Consider the following 18,542-nt stretch of genomic DNA (forward strand, 5'->3'; position numbering starts at 1 on the left):
ACTTAAGGTTGATGGGAAAGTGATTGAAAAAGTTAAAAGTTACGTCTATTTAGGATGAGAAATTAATGACAAAGGGGATGATTGAAGTAAAATTAAAAGAAGAGTAAGAATAGTAAGATTGGCCTTTTGCAAAATGAAAGGTTTTCTGTAATCTGCAATTGGATCTAAACCTTCAACTAAGAGTAACGGAGTGCTACATCTGGTCCACTCTACTCTATGGTTGCGAGACTTGAACATTAAAGAAGTCAACAATTAAGAAATTGGAAGCATCTGAGATGTACATGTATAGAAGAATATTATGTATTCCATGGGCAGCTAAAGTTACAAATGTGGAAGTGCTGAGATCAGTCAGCAGAGAAAGGAAATTGCTGTCTCTAATCAAGAAACAAAAAAACCTTCTTTTGTGGTCACATTATGAAACTCGACATGACATTATGAGATTTGATATGAAATTATGAGGTCACATCAAGAAGAATATGCAGTGCCACAAATCATTCTGACTGGAAGAATTAATGGTGAGAGGAAGAGTATCATGGCTGGATAATTTGAGGGAATGGACAGGCAAAACTGTAGAACAACTATTTCATGATGTTTACAATAGGTGCTGACTACCTTTATAGAAATGTCTTTTATTTTTGCATCAAACACACAGAAATTGAATATAATTAATATAATAAAACTGCAACTTTTTGGATAATGCAGTAGTAATTATTCATTTTTGTGTTTAATGTGCCAGAGGGAATTTAAGAACAACTGATATTTTGATTTATAATATCATTGTGATGAAGAAAAGTGTGGGGAAATACTTTATAATCATTAAAATCAAACTGTTTTCAAGGCATAATAAAAACTATTTTTATTATGTCATATTTTCTGATAATACTTCTATCTTCTCAAAATTTTTCAATTAAAACTACAAAAATAAATATGACAATACTTTGGATAACAAACAGTTTTTTGTAAAAAATATTTACATAACTGAATTTTATCCTAGATAAAATTCAGTAATGTAAATAAAAAAGTAGGGCAATAACAGAACAACAATCATCTGGATCACTAAATAAATTCTTGCAGAAAATATAAGCAAGCAGCAGAGAAGAGACAAAGAATTGGATTGACAAGATCACAAGAAGACCAGAGGCAAAATTTCTGGTATTGAAGAAAGAAAATATTATAGCAGTACTGAAACAGTTGATGATCAAAGAAGAATAGTTGCAGCTACTCTTCTAGCAGATTCAGATGCTATCTTCAACAAATTTATAAAAAGATGAAACCAGATACAAAATTGAGAGAGAGAGAGAGAGAGAGAGAGAGAGAGAGAGAGAGAGAGAACCAAATTCAAACCTTGATTTAAAATTTGATAAATGTATATTATTAAAAACAGAAGTTCAGATGCTTCCAGGTAAATGGCTTGAGTACATATAAATACAACAAATGTTTAATTGAAAATTGTCCTCCCCAAATAAGAAATTAGAGTTTTCCTAAATATGACACAGGCAGGAAATTTTCCAATTTTTATTATTCTTGAATCCTATTAGAGAAAAAAAAAAAAAAAAATCAAAAGAGCATGGGTGAATATTCATTATCATGAGATTGAGTATTTTGCTTCTCATTTTGGAGACCGAAAAAGTTTGTCAAGGAACATTTATCTTTATTTTAAATAATCAAAAAAAAAAGCGCAATACCTATTATATACAGTACAAAATGTACAGAACTAGCTTAAGCAATAAAATTAACAATTTATACCAGAAAACAAAGGGTCCATAATAGGCAAAAAAAAAAACAAAAAAAAAAAAAAAAAAAACCTGGTATTTAGTTGTTGAACAGTTAATTTACGAATTCCTATTTATCATGACACTGCAGAGCTTTTACTGGTTTGTCAAAATGACTGTTACCAAATATAATGAAAATTTTTTAAAGTAACAGAAACTACTGAAAAATTCGATTTGAATATGGCTAAACAATTAAACTCAAATGAAAATTATCTATTCTTGATCATTTCATATTCAATGTGGAAAAGCAAAAAATGTATGAATTGCTTGGGAAAAAATTCAAAACAAAATTATAACAAAAAAAAATTAAAACAGAAATTTGGGAATACTTTTTAGGATTTTGCTGTCAATGATACTACTGTTCAGGGATATGTGACTTTATATTGAATAATTTAAAAACATCAAATCTTGATATTTTGAATCTCTTTGGTAAAGGATATGACAATGAGGCAGTAAAAAAAAAATGATAATGTAACAGACTCCAACAACGTCCTAGAAACAAATGCAGCACATTTTATTTTCTGTGTTCTGCTCACACTTTAACCTTAGTGCTAAATGAGAGTTAATGTGATGAATAGCTGTTGCAGTCATCCTTAAAAGGCCTTGAAGATTGGAAAAATATACTAGTCAGCAACACAGAGGGCAGTGTATTTACTGTTGAGAGAAATTGCTTAGTAATACAGTTTATTTGATTGCAAAAGGCATACCATTTACTATAAGTAGAGAGAGAGAGAGAGAGAGAGAGAGAGAGAGAGAGAGAGAGAGAGAGAGAGAGAGAGAGAGAGAGAGAGAGAGAAATGATGCAAGAAAGCAAGCATATATGAAACAAGTAATATAAAAAAAATTTTTTAAAGTCAATTCCTACTTAGGTCAACAAAGAAAAATTTTATTTTAGTTACTTTTTATTAAATAATTACAATATTAAGTGGCAAAATAGAAAGTGAATTTCCTTGCAATTTTCCATTTTCCTTTCTATGTATGGTGTTGGACTATTATTTTTATTCACATGTTTCATTTTCCATTTTGTTCCCTCCTTGACTCAGACTAGAACCCAGAATGAAAAAAGAATCTGAAAATGAAATTTTTTTCCAGCGATCTACACACTTCGCCACTGACGGTATTTATTCCTAAATTTATATCCTGCTAAATATCTTATATAAGAGAAATTTTTTTCTCCCATATAAAACTAAAATTAATTAATTAAATTTAATTAATGAATTAATATTTGAAAAAGACTGTATTAATATCAAGTGTCATCCACTACAAGTTTAAAAAAATGTAATTGAACTTGAGTGGATGAATAACAAAAATTTATCAAAAAATTATTGATTTTCGCAAGAATTGAACTCGCATTCTTCACCTTTACTTGAAAAATACTGAAATCCTATCATTTTACCGATTGAGCTACTGCCTGTTTATATCTTATATAAGAGAAATTGTTTTCTCCGATATAAAACTAAAATTAATTAATTAAATTTAATTAATGAATTAATAATTGAAAAAACTGTATTAACATCAAGTGTCATCCGCTACAAGTTTAAAAAAATTTATTTGAACTTGAGTGGATGAATAAAAAGTATTTTATTAATGATTGAAAATTTGAACAAGATATATAAATATATATAGGGAGAGTGTGAACTAATAGTAGGAATTCAAAAAAATAAAAATAAAAATTCTCACAACACCTGTACATCCCCTCCAATAGTTTGTCTACTTTTTCCTTGAACTTTAACACTATCCACTTTCACAACAACAGATGGGGTTGTTCAACCAGCAAGCAAAGGGCAAATGGTCGCACATTTATTCCACAAAAATTGTTCATCAACTTGAATTTATGCCCATTCATGTGCATAGTCTGAGAAAGAGGAAGAATCCATCAGAACTGAGCTTGCTCAATCCATTCAAAGCCTTAAACATCTCAATCAGATTGCAGAGTCTGTCCAAGCTCTGCAATTTGGAGAACTTCTTAGCAACAGCACCCCCCCCTTTCTTCTCCTCAATCCCATTGCCCTTCTCTGCACAGTTCCTAAAATGAGAAAGACCTATATGCAGTACTTAAGATGTGGCCTGAACTTAGCTTTATACGATGCGATAATCATCTGCTTATTTCTTCTACCAAATTTCCTATTATCATTGACAAAACCACTTGAGCTCTTCTGATAGCTTAACTGCATTGCTCAGAGGAGAGGATTTCATATCTGAATACACAATTACTCCAGGTCTTTTTAATTTTCAATTACCATGGGTGATTTTTTTTTTTTTTTATACAAAAACCCCAAGCACAAAAGGTATTAGAACCTACAGTACTTAGTACCATGCAGGGTTTGAAGGTTCAGTAGATGAAAAAAGATACTTGTTGATGTTAGATTTGAATTTTTGGATATACCAATTTTCAGGATATGTTGGAAGGGAGGTTATGTTTCAGAAAACAGAAGAAGGAATAAATGAGGGGGAAGAAAAGTTGATTTTGTGAAAAGAATGCTGACCAGTAATAGCACATGTGTGGACTGATTTGGAAGAGAGAGAGAGAGAGAGAGAGAGAGAGAGAGAGAGAGAGAGAGATTATAGAAGTCAATCCAACAGTGCTTGTGTGGAAGTATACATAGAGAGGCATGCAGCAAAAAATAAAACATCTATAATACAGACACTGGAGGGACTTCGTTAGACAGGTCATTAATTTACCAAAATGCCCTATTTTGAATGGAGCCTAGAAGTCTGAGAGAGGTTTTGGGGACACTGCTCCAGTTGTGGGAAATATTCCATGGTAGGGGCAGATATGACATTTGTACAGAGAATAATTGTTTGGAAGAAAAGCAACGCTGAGAGCGAGAGAGTGAAATAATCCAGTTTTTCAGATGCATAGGAAGCAATATTTGTGATGTGCTTCTGCCAAAAGAGAAGTCAGTGTATTCCCTAATAGAGTTATGTGATCTTGTCTAGAAAGCTGATTGTCACTGAAGATAAGCTTAGGAGCAGAAGACTCCTTTTTTGAGAGATATAAGACAGGACTGAGTTTTAGAAGGATTGAAATCAAAAGTCACCTTGGCCCAACTGGCAAATTACCTGAAAATCAGCATTTAGGGAATTGGAACTGGATGTTTCTCAAACTGGAAAGTGGAATGCAATGTATTATCAACATGAAAACAATTGATAGGATTTCTGGTCAATCAAAGAAGGTATTTAATACAAAAGAGGAAAAGAGTGGGAAAAAGAATTACACCTTGAGGAACACCAGTATTAGGAAAGAAGTTAGATGAGAGAGAGCTGATTACCATCACTCACAGTAAGTGATCAGAGAGAAACTGAATACACAACTACTACAAAAAACAGTTTATTATTATTATTACTAACATTAGCCATATGGTGCAAGGAAGCCTGAGGCTTATGCTGCACCAGCCAAAAAAAATTTCTGAATTACCGAGAGAGAGAGAGAGAGAGAGAGCGAGAGAGAGAGAGAGAGAGAGAAAGCAAGTAGAGGGGATTCATCAAGAAACAGAAGAATGATCATTGCTAGAGTGGCCATGTCAAGAGTTTGTGTCATCTGCCCACACTTGAAACCGTGGTGGTCCAGCATCTTTATGCACCAGTTTAAAGAAAAACAACGGCTATATGCCCAATTCAAGAGATCACCCACAGAAAGTTCATATTCAGCGTACTCAATAACCAGATACAGTTTCCAGAATTCCAAGAAGCAGGCTATAAACTCATTCATGGAAAAGAGTATAGCGTGTGGCCAGCGATCCTGGTCGGCCAATCACATCTGGTCAGCAGAATCGTTACACCTGGCCGAATGGTGAGATCATGTAACTCGGTTCGTCAAAACAGACAGTGCAGCTGCAGACTCCCCATGGAACAGTGCACACTACGACATAACTAATCTCACTAACGTGACAATTGGCGAAGAGGAGCTAATCAAAGCCATTGATGCCCTGTCCAATAAGAAATCAATGGGAAGTGACTCTATTCCCACCTTTTGCCTTAAAGTTGCCCCCTACTTTATCAGTGATGAGCTGACAAAGTTGTTTAACAGAATTTTACAACAGGGAGTCGTCCAAAATTCTTGGACGACTAAATTATAGTCATCCCTAAATTATAGCACCAATTCCAAAGGTGCAGAATCCGGCCTCTACTGCTGACTATAGGCCTATTTCAATCTCCTCTCCTTTTCTCAAATGCCTGGAGAAGTGCTTGTTTAAAGTGGTTGCCAATCAGATCCTTTCCCAGAGACTTCAGCATACACATAACACGTTCTCACAAAGATCACCGATAACATGCATACAGGCTCTGAATTTGAAAACCCTTCAAGCCTGGGAGCAAGACTGTTATGCATTGTTTTTCTTGATCTGAAAGTGGCCTTTGACTCAGTGCAAGTTAAGCCACTTATGTGCCACCTGGAGAACTACTATGGTTTCGAGTAATGTCTCGAAGCTCCTCAAAAATTTGCCGGCCAAAAGGTGCTTTACTTTCCAGCAAGGGAATAACTGCATGACAAAACAGGTGGAAGTAGGCATATCCCAAGGTGAATCATTGTAGGCACTGCTTTTTTCAGCAATATTTATTCCACTGATGAATGAAATATCTGCTGTTTATGGCCTACGCCGACAACATTGTATGTTACCCCTAAAGTGCAGGCATATGTTACCCCTAAAGTGCAGGCATATGTTACCCCTAAAGTGCAGGCATATGTTACCCCTAAAGTGCAGGCATAGAAATTATCGAATTCTGTCATCCTGAACAAATATCTCTCCTCTTTCTATGAGCACACTACCTATTTTGGGCTTCAAATAAACCCTGAAAAATCCAAATATGTCATCATCTCACCTAGAGCACAAGCAGACCTCAATACAGCAGCCTCTCTGCAGCCTTCCATTGTGAGGCATGTTCTCGTCGCAACTCATTCAGTAAAATTCCTAGTAGTGGTAATGGACGAAAACCTAACGAATAAGGAAGAGATCCAGCAACTGCGTTCAAGAGCATTACGGGCTTTCTGGGGTATGAAACTTGATCTCTGTAGAGCGCACAACAAGTAAACAGTCAGAAAATTTCTCCTCTACTGTTTTAGTTCTATCATCAGTTATGGTATTGAAGTTTGGTTGGCTGCTCATATGTCCAGTCTGAAGATGCTCTGGGGTCTGGAATTCTGGGTCCTAAAGTGGGCTAACAATTGGTCTCACCTACCCTATACAACATCAAAATCACAGCTCTGCATACATCTGAGATACACCCCGGCCCAGCATCTGGCATATGCGAGGAAGCCCACAATGGTGCTTAATCTGTGCTCCGCTGCTCTTGACTTCATTAATATCTAGGAAATTATAGGCTGGAAAATCCCTGGTAGAGCCCTCAGAAACCGTCCAGTGCTCTGTTCTAACCTGTAGAAGCTCTCGACCTTCAAGCAGCACTTCCCGAACAGCATCAGCGGCACGCTGAACTCCGCAAACATTGATTTGGATGTGTGGTCCAGAGATATTGTCTACAGAGAAGAAAAGTGCAAATCCATAGTCAAGTGCATTCAGCATTCCTGCAGTTGTCAGCAGAACTAGTCAACTCCCAGTGAAAGTGTCAAGACTGTCTCAATGTGTTGCAGCTTGTATATAATAACTATAAAATCTATGTACTATAATGGCATATATCATCATCATCATCATCAGTGCAATCAATCAGTGCATTTTCAATCCACTGCAGGATGAAGGCCTCTCCAGCAACTTTCCAGTTCCTTCTGTTTTGAGCACTGGCCATCCATTTACTACCCACAAACTCATGAATTTCATCTATCCATCTCCGCCTTTGTCTTCCAGGTTTTCTTCTAGCTCCTCTTAGATACCATTTTGTTATACTTATTTTCTTAGTCCATCTGTCATCATATCTTCGAGCTATGTGTCCTGCCCAAGACCATTTTAGTTCTTTAGTTTTGATAAGAATGTCCTTTACTTGAGTTTGCTGCCTAATCTATGTGTTTCTCTTCTTATCTAACAGTCTGATTCCCAATATGATTCATTCCATTCTTTGCTGTGTAGTTCTCAGCTTCTCTTCCATTCTTTTGGTGAGTGCCCAAGTTTCACTTCCATAAGTCATGGTGGGGGAGTATACATTGGTTCATAATTTTACGTTTCAGACAAACTGGGATATTGCTCTTCAGTATGTGACTATATTTCCTGAATGCTATCCATCCAAAATTTATTCTTCTCTTGACTTCCAGCCATTTATCATTATTACTGCTGGTGACTTTTCCCAGATAAGTATATGACTCCACCTTTTCAATTACTGCTCCTTCAATCATTATTTCCCTTTCTGTGGCATACTTGTTCATCGTTACTTTTGTTTTAGCCATATTCATCTTTAGTCCAAAATCCTTATAAACTGTGCATAACTGATTAAGATTTTCCTCTAATTCTTTGGGATCGTGGCTTATGACCACAATGTCATCTGCAAATCATAAATGGTTTAGGTACTCTCTGTTCACATTGACTCCTTTCTGCGACCAGTCTAATCTTCTGAAAGCTTCCTCAAGGGCAGCAGTAAACAGCTTCGGAGATATTGTGTCTCCTTGTCGAACTCCTTTCTCAATTTTAAATTTCCTACTGTCTTTGTCTAGTCTAATAAAGGAGGTAGCATTCTCATATATTTTCTTCAAAATCATAATATATGGGGTATCTATGCCTTGTCTTTCTAGTGCCCGAAACATTGCCTTATGCTGTATGGAGTCAAATGCCTTTTCATAATCCACAAATGCCAAGCATAATGGTGTTTTATATTCATTTGCTTTCTCCATTAGCTGTGATATTACGTGAAGGTGATCCATAGTTGAGAATCCTGTCCTAAAGCCAGGTTGCTCTTTCAGTTGATTCTCATAAAGTATTCTTTCTAATCTGTTAGTAATGACCCTTGTGAACAACTTGTAGATGTGGGATAACAAGCTAATTGGTCTATAATTTCCAATTTCTCATTTATCTCCTTTCTTATGCAGCAAAACTATGATTGCATTATTCCACTGCTTAGGCGTCACACCTTTTCTAATGCACTTTGTGAAGAGCCTTGCCAGTTTTTGTGTTATGTCTCTTCCTCCCAATTTTAACAACTGTACAGTAACTTCATCTTCAAATGGGGCTTTCTGATTCTTCATTTTCCTCAATGCATGTTCTACCTCATCAGGAAGAATATCGGGTATGTCGTATGTGTTGCTACTTTGCAATCCATCTTCCCCACTGCTGGCATCATTCCCCTGCTCCTTGTATAATTCTCTATAGTAGTCTTCTGCTATTTGAATTATGCCTTCTCTGCTGTTTATAAGTAGACCATCGCTATTCTTCAGTTTCAGTATCATTTCTCTTTCTGTATTACTGCTCATGGCTGCTGATTTAAATCCTTTGTTTTCCCTTAATGCTTGTTCAACTTTTCTTGTGTTAAATCTTCTTATGTCCTCTCTGAGTCTCTTTCTAATTGCTTTGCATAACTCAGTATATTCAATTTTCTCCCTGTCAGTGTTTTTCTTGCTCTTCATTTGTCTTCTTTGGTTCATCATGACAAGTGTTTCTTGACTAATTTTTTCTTCTTTGGATTTCTTTTTCCCTATAGGCTTATTGGGCTTTATCACTTTCAGAAAGTTGTAATATTCCTCGTCGATATCTTGGTCCTGAGCAGTCTGCAGAAGCTCAAACTTGTTCTTAAGTTCCAGTACATACTGCTTTTTCTCCTCTTTGGTTATCTCAAAGACCTTTGTATTATTTACTCGAGTCAGTTTTTTCCTTTCCTTTCCTACATCTATATCAAGTGTACAATCTTACCATTCTGTGATCAGAATGGTAAGATTGTACATACCTTTTTCAGCATGGTAACGTCATTCACAATATATCTTCTGTTAGTGAGGATATAGTCGATTTCATTAGTAGTTAATCCATTTGGACTCTTCCATGTCCACTTTCTTGAAAAGTGCACTCAAAGGGTGAAGTGGACTCTTCCATGTCCACTTCACCCTTTTCTTGAAAAACGTGTTCATTACTGACAGTCCTTGAGATTCTGCAAATTCCACAAGTCTGTCACCTCTTTCATTTCTTTCATCAATTCCAATATTTCCTATAGTATCCTTTCTGCGCTGTTTTGTCCTTTTCCAACATATATGTTGGAAAAAGACGACAACAACGATGGCATATAAGCTCTGTATAATCAATCTATTATAATAACTATAAAATACATTTATTACAATATTAGCTGTGTATATTGCACTGTCTATGTATTTGCTGTGTACCCACATAGTTTTGTATGTACTGAACATAATGTGTCCACTTAATTGTAAGATTCCTCTGGTTGCCTGTAGCGGGGAATCGTGTCCTACATTTCTATGAATAAAGAACTTTATTATTAATATTATATCCAGCTCAGGACCCTGGGTTGGCAAACCAAAAGCCTTTGAAATGTCAAGAGCAACTGCTCGAGTTTCACCACGCTTTTCCATTGTCCACAGATGGGTAACAAAAACCAGAATATGAGCAGTGGATAGACATTGACAGAATCCGTACCAGTGATCATTGATCAGATGGAAGGTTTCTATATACTTTAGGATTGCAGTTACTTCAATTACTTCCATTGCTTTAGAAAGAGTAGAAAGTAAGTGCAATGGGATGATATTTTATTGGGAGGGATTTTCACCGTTTTTAGAAATTGGTTGGATATGAGCAAATTTCCAAGCAGAACAAAAAACACCAGTGGAATCAGAAAGAGTAAAAAGGCAACAGAGAAAAAAAGTAAGTGAAGGAGCACAGGATTTGAGAACAAGTGCAGAAATACCATTGAAACCTGGCACTCTCTTGGCATCAAGACTGTTCAAAATTCTTTTAACAATCTCTTGATTGTTAAATGGAAGATCACAGGAGCCACTGAATGGAGTGTACTGGGAATGGTAAGAGGCAGTTTATCAAGATTATCAACACAGAAGTTAGAAGAAAAAAGAAAAGGAGGATTCTAGCAGGTCACATTTGTGTTTAGCTGAGGCAGCAAAAGAATACTCTAGTTTTGACAGAGGTGGGAACAGAGAAGTTCCAGCCTCAACGACTAGCACTTGGGCTGATTAATAACTGTTTTACAATTGTTGCAAGCTTTTGGTGCCCAGGTGCCTTTGTATGTTTAACTTCAACAATTTGTGTTCCACTTTTCTCTCAGTTATTACAAAATCATTTAGCTCCTTCTTAGAGTTTGATAAACTTCTGGCATCCCCTTCCCTAAAGAATTTCTGAAGTGTGAATGTAGAGGGAAAATACCCATTCAGTTTGTAACCTACCTGAGCATCAGCAACAGTCAAGCCATCGATATTGAGTGTACCAATTTGTTTACTCCCCCTCCTTCTTGTGTTTACATAAGTATAGAAGTTCTTTTTTTTTGTATCCTTTGCCAAACATTTCTCGTAATCTGCCTTCACTTTTCTGACCTTTGTGACTTGATTACAGACCAGTTTATATCCATCATAGGCTTCTGTGTTGCTCAATAATTTACGTGCATCCTCATGCCTTTTTATTTTCTGCCACGAGTTTCATCGATCATCTGACATCCACTTAGGCCTATAACTTGAAGGGTATTTCTTAGTTCGCTTGAAAAGCTAACTAAGAAATACCCTTCAAGCTTCTATGATTAATTCCTTGAATGCTTCCCATTTAGAATTTACTGATGGTAAGATCATCATTTGGTCCTACTGCATAAAATTTAAAAACTGTCTGAGATCACTGTAGTCACATTTTACGAAAGCAACAACCTCTCCCTTTACCCTTGATGGTAATTACATCTTTAAGTAAATCCCACATCAACAGACTGTGATCACTGTCACCTAGTGCTTCTTTGATTAAAATTTTAAACACATAAAGAATCTCAACTGATAGCCAGATCAAGAGTATTCTCTCCCTCTTGTTGTCTCTCAAACACTCTGCTGTAGAAAACAGTCTCCCAATAAATATGCCAAAGTCTTGTTGCAATAAAGATTCTATCTCTCTATTCCCCCACACAATTTATCATTTTTAATTTCATATCTTTATTTACTTTGTCTACTTTTTGTGGGAAGGGGAAATACTGTGGGTGTAGAATAACCAGTGACAGATTGATGGGCAAGAAGCACAATAACATTACTTGAGAAATGTTGAATGCAGAAATCAATAGGCACCTGGAGCCCTGTGATTAAATAAACAGTATATCTAACTGTAAAATGGTATATATCTTTACCTATGACAATAATATCAAAATCCTTGGCTTCTCCAAATCCGCCTGTTTCTAAGAGAAAGCCAGCAACCTTTCCAACAGCAGCAGATTTCAGTCCTGAACCATGGGCAATAATAGAATGGCTTGGATCTCTAATATCAACTATCTGAGGGCAACCTAAAAATAAAATAAAACTGAACTGTAATCTTATTGTAAAATTCTTTAAATGCTTCATCTTAAATAATCTAACATATCTCTGAAAGCCTGACACATTTATTTCCTGAACTGACTAAATAAAATACAGGTCGACCATCACTAATCCGGCTCCACCGCTAATTCGGACATAATTTCCGCGAACGTAATTTCAAATTTCCCGGGTCGGCCCACCAACCTACCGCTACTGTTCTGGTGGTTGGTTGCAGCATCAGCTGTGGGTGCAAACTCGTAAACACTGGCAAGCCATTCCCACTTGTTTTTCTGCATTTATAATTATAACCTGCTCATATTTAGCCCCAGCCATGGTTCCAATGCATAAAGGAAGCGCTTCTCGTGGTGTAAAGCGTGAACACCATAACGTTGTCCATAATAGATAAAGTTGAACTTCTGAAAAAATTCGACAGCGGTGTGTCTGTGAGAAGATTAAATCTGCTTAATTGTAAATTCCAGTAATTTCTCTCAGTTCCTCTTATCTTAGTAATTTTCTTTTAGCCATTCCTTTTTAGATATTTTTTTTTTTTTTTACCACACACTTATACAGAAGACTCTCGATTTATTGGGAATTTTGTTTTACCATCTATCCCAGAAAATCGAGAGTCTACTGTACACACTTGCAAAAAAACACAACACAATATGATGGATAACACAGCACGTTAATGAACTTGTTTTCACAAAATCTCTAACAATGCTGACAAACTTATTGTGATGTTTGAGAGTTTATTTTATCGTAATTAATTTTATTGCAGCGCTCGCCGCGCGTGGAATAAATTAATCACAAACGACCTTCATATGTATGCTGTAATAGCGCCACACATATGTGGCCGACACGGCTTCTCAAGAAATAAAGTAACCGACATATGTGGCCATGTTGGCCATATATATGCGACATAAAAAAAAAAAAAAGACTTTTTTTTATATAAATATATATATATATATTTTAAGCGAAAAAACGAGAACACTGACATTATAATATTTATTTTAGAATTACTAATCAAATTATTTCCTAAATATTTTTTGGCCCCTGGGGAATTTTTTCTTAAACTAGCTTGGCAGTCAACATGTTAAAGGTAGAAGGAGGTGGTTAGCTGTTGGGTAAAATGTATGTGCTAAAATAACCACCGGTGATCCAGCAAACTCACTAATCCGGCAACTCACAGGTCCCAACATTGCCGGATTAGTGATGGTCAACCTGTACTGCATGAAAATTACATTATTAATATTTTAAATAATTTGTAATAATTAAAATATTATCAACAAGACATGCATGCTTCAGATTTAGAAATGAGTTTAAACAAAAACTGCTTTATAACATGAACGAATATAAAAACAGAAAATACAATAAAAGTTTTCCAAAAAAAAGTACCAAAATTTGTTCCCAATCTAGAAATACTGGGAGGAAACTTAAAAAAACTAACAAACATATATGCTACTCTTTGCCAAGCTGAAGCGGAAAACAAGGGAAAAATTTTAAATAATTAGCAAAAAGAAACAAATTAGGATCTAAATTTTATGAGCAAAAATACTGACAGAGATATGAACTTATATAAGAAGTATAAAGCAAAACAAATATCAATTGCTGTATTGTCAGAGAAGATTTTGTAGTGAGATAAACTTAATTCTAATGAAAATGTTGATTGGTTGTCTTAACTTTCTTATGGCACAACATAAGAAAGTAAGTAGTAAGCAAAATGTCTCCAGGCAGCTAAGGCTTTCAAGTCTGTGGTGAAATTAAATAAAGTGAAGTATAATATTAGTCAGTGATTTAAAATTACTTTTTGGCATTAGCATTAGAAGTGGCATATGATGCAAGAAAGCATGCTCATATAAAATAAGACAAAAAAAGGGAAAAAAAAAAAAAAAAAACTTTCCCATTTCATCTATTCATTCACTCCATTGTCCAGTTCTTCCTTGAATCTATTTAAGATATCAACTTCCACAGGTGACAGATGGAATTTTGTTCCAGCAATCAACCACTTGCTGGCTAAAGTCAAATTTCAGCACATCTGTTCTAAAACACTTTCCACAATTTAAATTTATGCGTCCTCAGATGCATAATCTGAGCAAGAGGATGAATCCCATCAGCACTGAGCTTGCTCAAACCATTCAAAGCCTTATACACCTACGAGGTGATTGTTCTCCAGACGCTGCAATTTGGAGACCTTAAGCCTTTCTTGGTAACAGCAAACTTTTTTTCCTCTAACCAATCTCATTGCCCTTGTCTATGCTCATTCCAGCAGCTCTACATCTTTCTTAAAATGAGGCTTCCAGACTTGCAGTACTCAAGGTGTGGCCTGACCATTGCCTTATACAAAGGGATAATCACCTCCTTATCCTGCTAGCAAAATTCCTGTATATCACTGACAAGATCACATGAGCTTCGCTGGCAGCCTGTCTGCACTGCTCTGAAAGCTTCATATTTGACTGCAAAATTACTGCCAAGCCTTTTTCATTCTCCACAATCTTGAGTGCAGTACCAAACAAAAGCAGATTTCAATCTTGCTACACTACTCTGCAGTTACTGCTACCCATATACAGAATTTTGAATTTGTCAATGTTAAACTTCATTTGACACCTCTCGCCTCATCTGCCCAAATTTTCTAGATCGTGTTGGAGCAGTGTGTCATTAACAACCCAGCCAACCTTTCTACCATCTGCAAATTTGGACAATAAGACTGATATGCCTTCATCAGTATCAGTGATAAATATAGAAACCAACAATGGTCCCAACACCAATAACTAGGGGACTCCACAAATAACATTAGTCAACAAAGATTAGTGTCCACTGATTACCCTTAACAAACCCATGTAGACACATGGGTTTGTTAAGGGTAATTTATTATTCACACATATATTATTCTTGACCTGATATAACTTGTTACTCTGCTGCACATTACATATCATTTGCCATATTATTATTAGTAGTATTTTTATTATTAGTAGTAGTAGCAGCACTGGCAAATGATGCATGATGCAAAGAAAGGAAAATTAACTGTTTTTAATTTAAGTTTATGTCCTCTTCTGTACTTTGAGAAAGAGTTAGAATACCATTATTTATCTTCATCTACCATGAGTTATTTCAAGTTTACTCATCCATTTAAAGCCTTAAACATTCAATGAGGTCTCTAGTAAAGTGTCTCGTTTCTAAGCAGGGTAGTTAGTATTTATAGGGGAAAATGATGCAAGAAAGCAAGCTTATACAGAATCAATCAGGGGGGGAAAAACCCACACTTCTCAGATCAGCTGCCAGCCCCTGTAAAAACTACGGGGGCTGGCAGCTGATTCAACCTACACACTTCCCAAATATCAAATGGAAATTTGTTCCAATAATCAATTAACCTCTGGCTGTATGCAAATTTCTGCACACCTATCTATCCAGAAACTATCTTTCATCAATTTAAATTCATGCCTTTGCATGTGTGTTGTCTGTGCAAGAAGAAGAAGAATGCCATTAGCATTTAGCTTACTGTTAAGAAGTAAGCTAGCTTGCTCTTCAGATCCATTAGATTTGGCCATAAATTTAATTATTTCACGATTCTACTTCTCAAAAGAGAGTTCTTATTTGCCACAAACTTTTCTTGCAATTTTTTTTTAACTGGCTACATAGCAGCTTCTGTAGTACATTTTTTAATAAGAAAAAAAATGCTATTACAGTGCAACTTCTCCTCTGCACTAAAATTTGTTGATAGAAACAGAAATGTTGGGGTTAAAAGTATTAACATCAAGAATATTGTGAACTCCTGAATGACTTAAGGAGTTCCAATATATATATTAAAAAAAGATTTTTTTCAATAAATCAAGACTCACACTAGCCATTAGCTGATAACTAAACACAAAGACTGTGGTGAAAGGAATATAAAGGATATTTCTGAATTTAAATGTAGCCTGTAGAGGTTCAGAGAATATATCAAAATATATTTCCTAACCATACAAGGTGAACGTAATCCAACATTGTACAGAATGCATCTGTTATCATCATGCTATTAATAAGTAAACAACTATTTTCATTCAATAGAAAGAAGATGGAGGGGAGCTGCTGATACAGTTAAACATGTCAAGAATGGCATGTCGAGGTTCTAGGTACAATGTCAGGAGACATACAGGAAATGTGTCTCACAGTCAGGCTCTAGTTGAAAGAGTTACAACTTCCATTGATACCAATCAGCAAGATATATCCTCAAATGTATCCCAAATTCAGAAAGGGGGGGGATCGACATAAACATAAGAAAAGCACCTGGGGTGGATGGGATCTATCCAGTTATATTAAAGGAGGCGGCTAAGCAACTAAGCAAACCCTTAGCCATAATTGTGAGAGCGTCCTTGGATTCAAGGGAGGTTCCCACGGACTGGAGATGTGCAAATGTATCCCCAATTCACAAAGGGGGATCGAAGGGTGACACGAGTAATTACAGACCAGTTAGTTTAACTTCTGTTCTGGGTAAAATAATGGAGTCACTGGTTAAAGATGCATTGCAGGATCATCTAGACTAGACTGCAGCAATAATTCAGACACGGCATGGGTTTGTTAAGGGAAAGTCTTGTCTGACAAATTTGATAGGATATTATGATGTGGTTACAAAGGAACTGGATGCAAAAAATAATTCTGATATCATATATTTGGATTTCAGGAAAGCTTTTGACACTGTTGTGCATGGAAGATTATTGTACAAATTGGAGCAGAATGGTATTAAGGGTAAGTTGCTGCAATGGATAAAAGGATGGTTAAGTGCGAGAAGACAGAGGGTGGTAATCAATGGGTGCTGCTCTTCTTGGACGAATGTTATTAGTGGAGTCCCACAGGGCTCGGTGTTAGGTCCACTGTTGTTTTGTATATTTATCAATGATATTGATGAAGGTATATCAGGCTTAATGTCGAAGTTTGCAGATGATACAAAGATTAGCAGGGTTGTTAATGACAGTAATGGCAGTGTGTGCTACTGCAACAGGATCTAGATAATTTGGGCAGATGGGCTAAGAAGTGGCAACTGAAGTTTAACCTTGACAAATGCAAAGTACTGCATATGTGTAGAAGTAATAACCCCAGAGAAACTTACCAACTGAGTGGTACTACACTTAAGGTGGTAGAAAATGAAAAAGGCCTGGGAGTAATTTTGCAGTCAGATATGAAGTTTTCTGAGCAATGCAGACAGGCTGCCAGGGCAGGACATGTCAATGATATATAGGAATTTTGCTAGCAGGGAAAAGGAGGTGATTGTCCCTCTGTATAAGGCAATGGTCAGGCCCTGCCTTGAGTACTGCGTACAGGTCTGGAGGCCTCATTTTAGGAAGGATGTAGATTTACTTGAGCGTGTACAGAGAAGGGTAACAAGATTGGTGAGGGGAATGAAGGGATCCTCTTAACAAGAGAGGCTTAAGTTCTGCAAATTTCAGTGGCTGGAGACTAGGCACCTGCACGGTGATCTGATTGAGGTGTATAAGGCCTTGAATGGGTTGAGCACGCTGAATTCTGATGGGATCCTTCCACTTGTTCAGATCACGAACCTAAGGGGGCGTAAATTCAAATTAAGAAAAGACAGATGTAGAATAGATGTGCGGAAATTTGCCTTTAGCCAGCGGGTGGTTAATTGCTGGAACAAACTTTCATCTGTCGTTGTGGAAGTTGATAGGTTGAATAAATTTAAGGAGGAACTGGACAGGCATTTGGAGGGAATGGTGTGATTTTTTTTTTTTTTTTTTGGCTGATGCTGCATAAGCTCATACACTTGCTTTCTTGCATCACATGCCACTACTACTACCGATCAGCAAGATATCATGGGTCAACAGCAGCCAGGCAGTTCTCCTTCAAGCTCTCAGCAGCCACAAGCATAAATTTCGAAGCAAACTGCAAACAGACAGCATCAAGAAATAAAATTTTTTCTTTTCGGACACAATCAGTATTGGGTGGAAATATTAAATGATAGACAATTAGTAAATAAATTCCGATAAAATAAAGGTCTGGCCTTTACCCCTGCAACATAAACTGCCTCATTTTAAAAAATAGTATCAATTTTAAAAAACGCAATCAAGCGGTGCACTGTGCAATGGCAACACCGCTAAATAGATTTAGCCTAAATTTTGATAGAATGAATTGTCACATGAATTAAGAATATGTACAAAGTTTCAGCCTTCTATCTCTATTAGAAGTGATCGAAAAAGTGATCGGCAGATTTGATAACAGAGGCAGTGACTTAATATAAGGTATATAATTTAAAAAAAAATTATAATTTTTAATTATAAATTATAAAAAATTATAAAAAAATTTTTTAAATAAATCAAGCCAAGACCCTCACTAGCCATTAGCTGATAACTAAACACAGAGACTGAGGTGAAAGGAATATAAAGGATCTTTCTGGATTTAAATGTGGTCTGTAGAGGTTC

General features: G+C 36.1%; 1 protein-coding gene across 2 annotated transcripts in view; it reads right to left on the bottom strand.

The window, feature by feature from the left end:
• jbug (filamin-type immunoglobulin domains fbug) overlaps positions 1-18,542 on the bottom strand; it is a 1,114,928-nt gene that overhangs the window by 312,114 nt on the left and 784,272 nt on the right. For both annotated transcript variants that reach the window (XM_090381438.1, XM_090381439.1), the window contains exon 38: positions 11,976-12,128. In XM_090381438.1, coding sequence (XP_090237564.1) covers positions 11,976-12,128 — 153 coding nt within the window. The remainder of the gene's footprint in view (positions 1-11,975; positions 12,129-18,542) is intronic.

This window comes from Mastigoproctus giganteus, chromosome 9 (assembly GCF_048544385.1).
Source record: "Mastigoproctus giganteus isolate SK-2022 chromosome 9, ASM4854438v1, whole genome shotgun sequence".
Classification (NCBI taxonomy): domain Eukaryota; kingdom Metazoa; phylum Arthropoda; class Arachnida; order Uropygi; family Thelyphonidae; genus Mastigoproctus; species Mastigoproctus giganteus.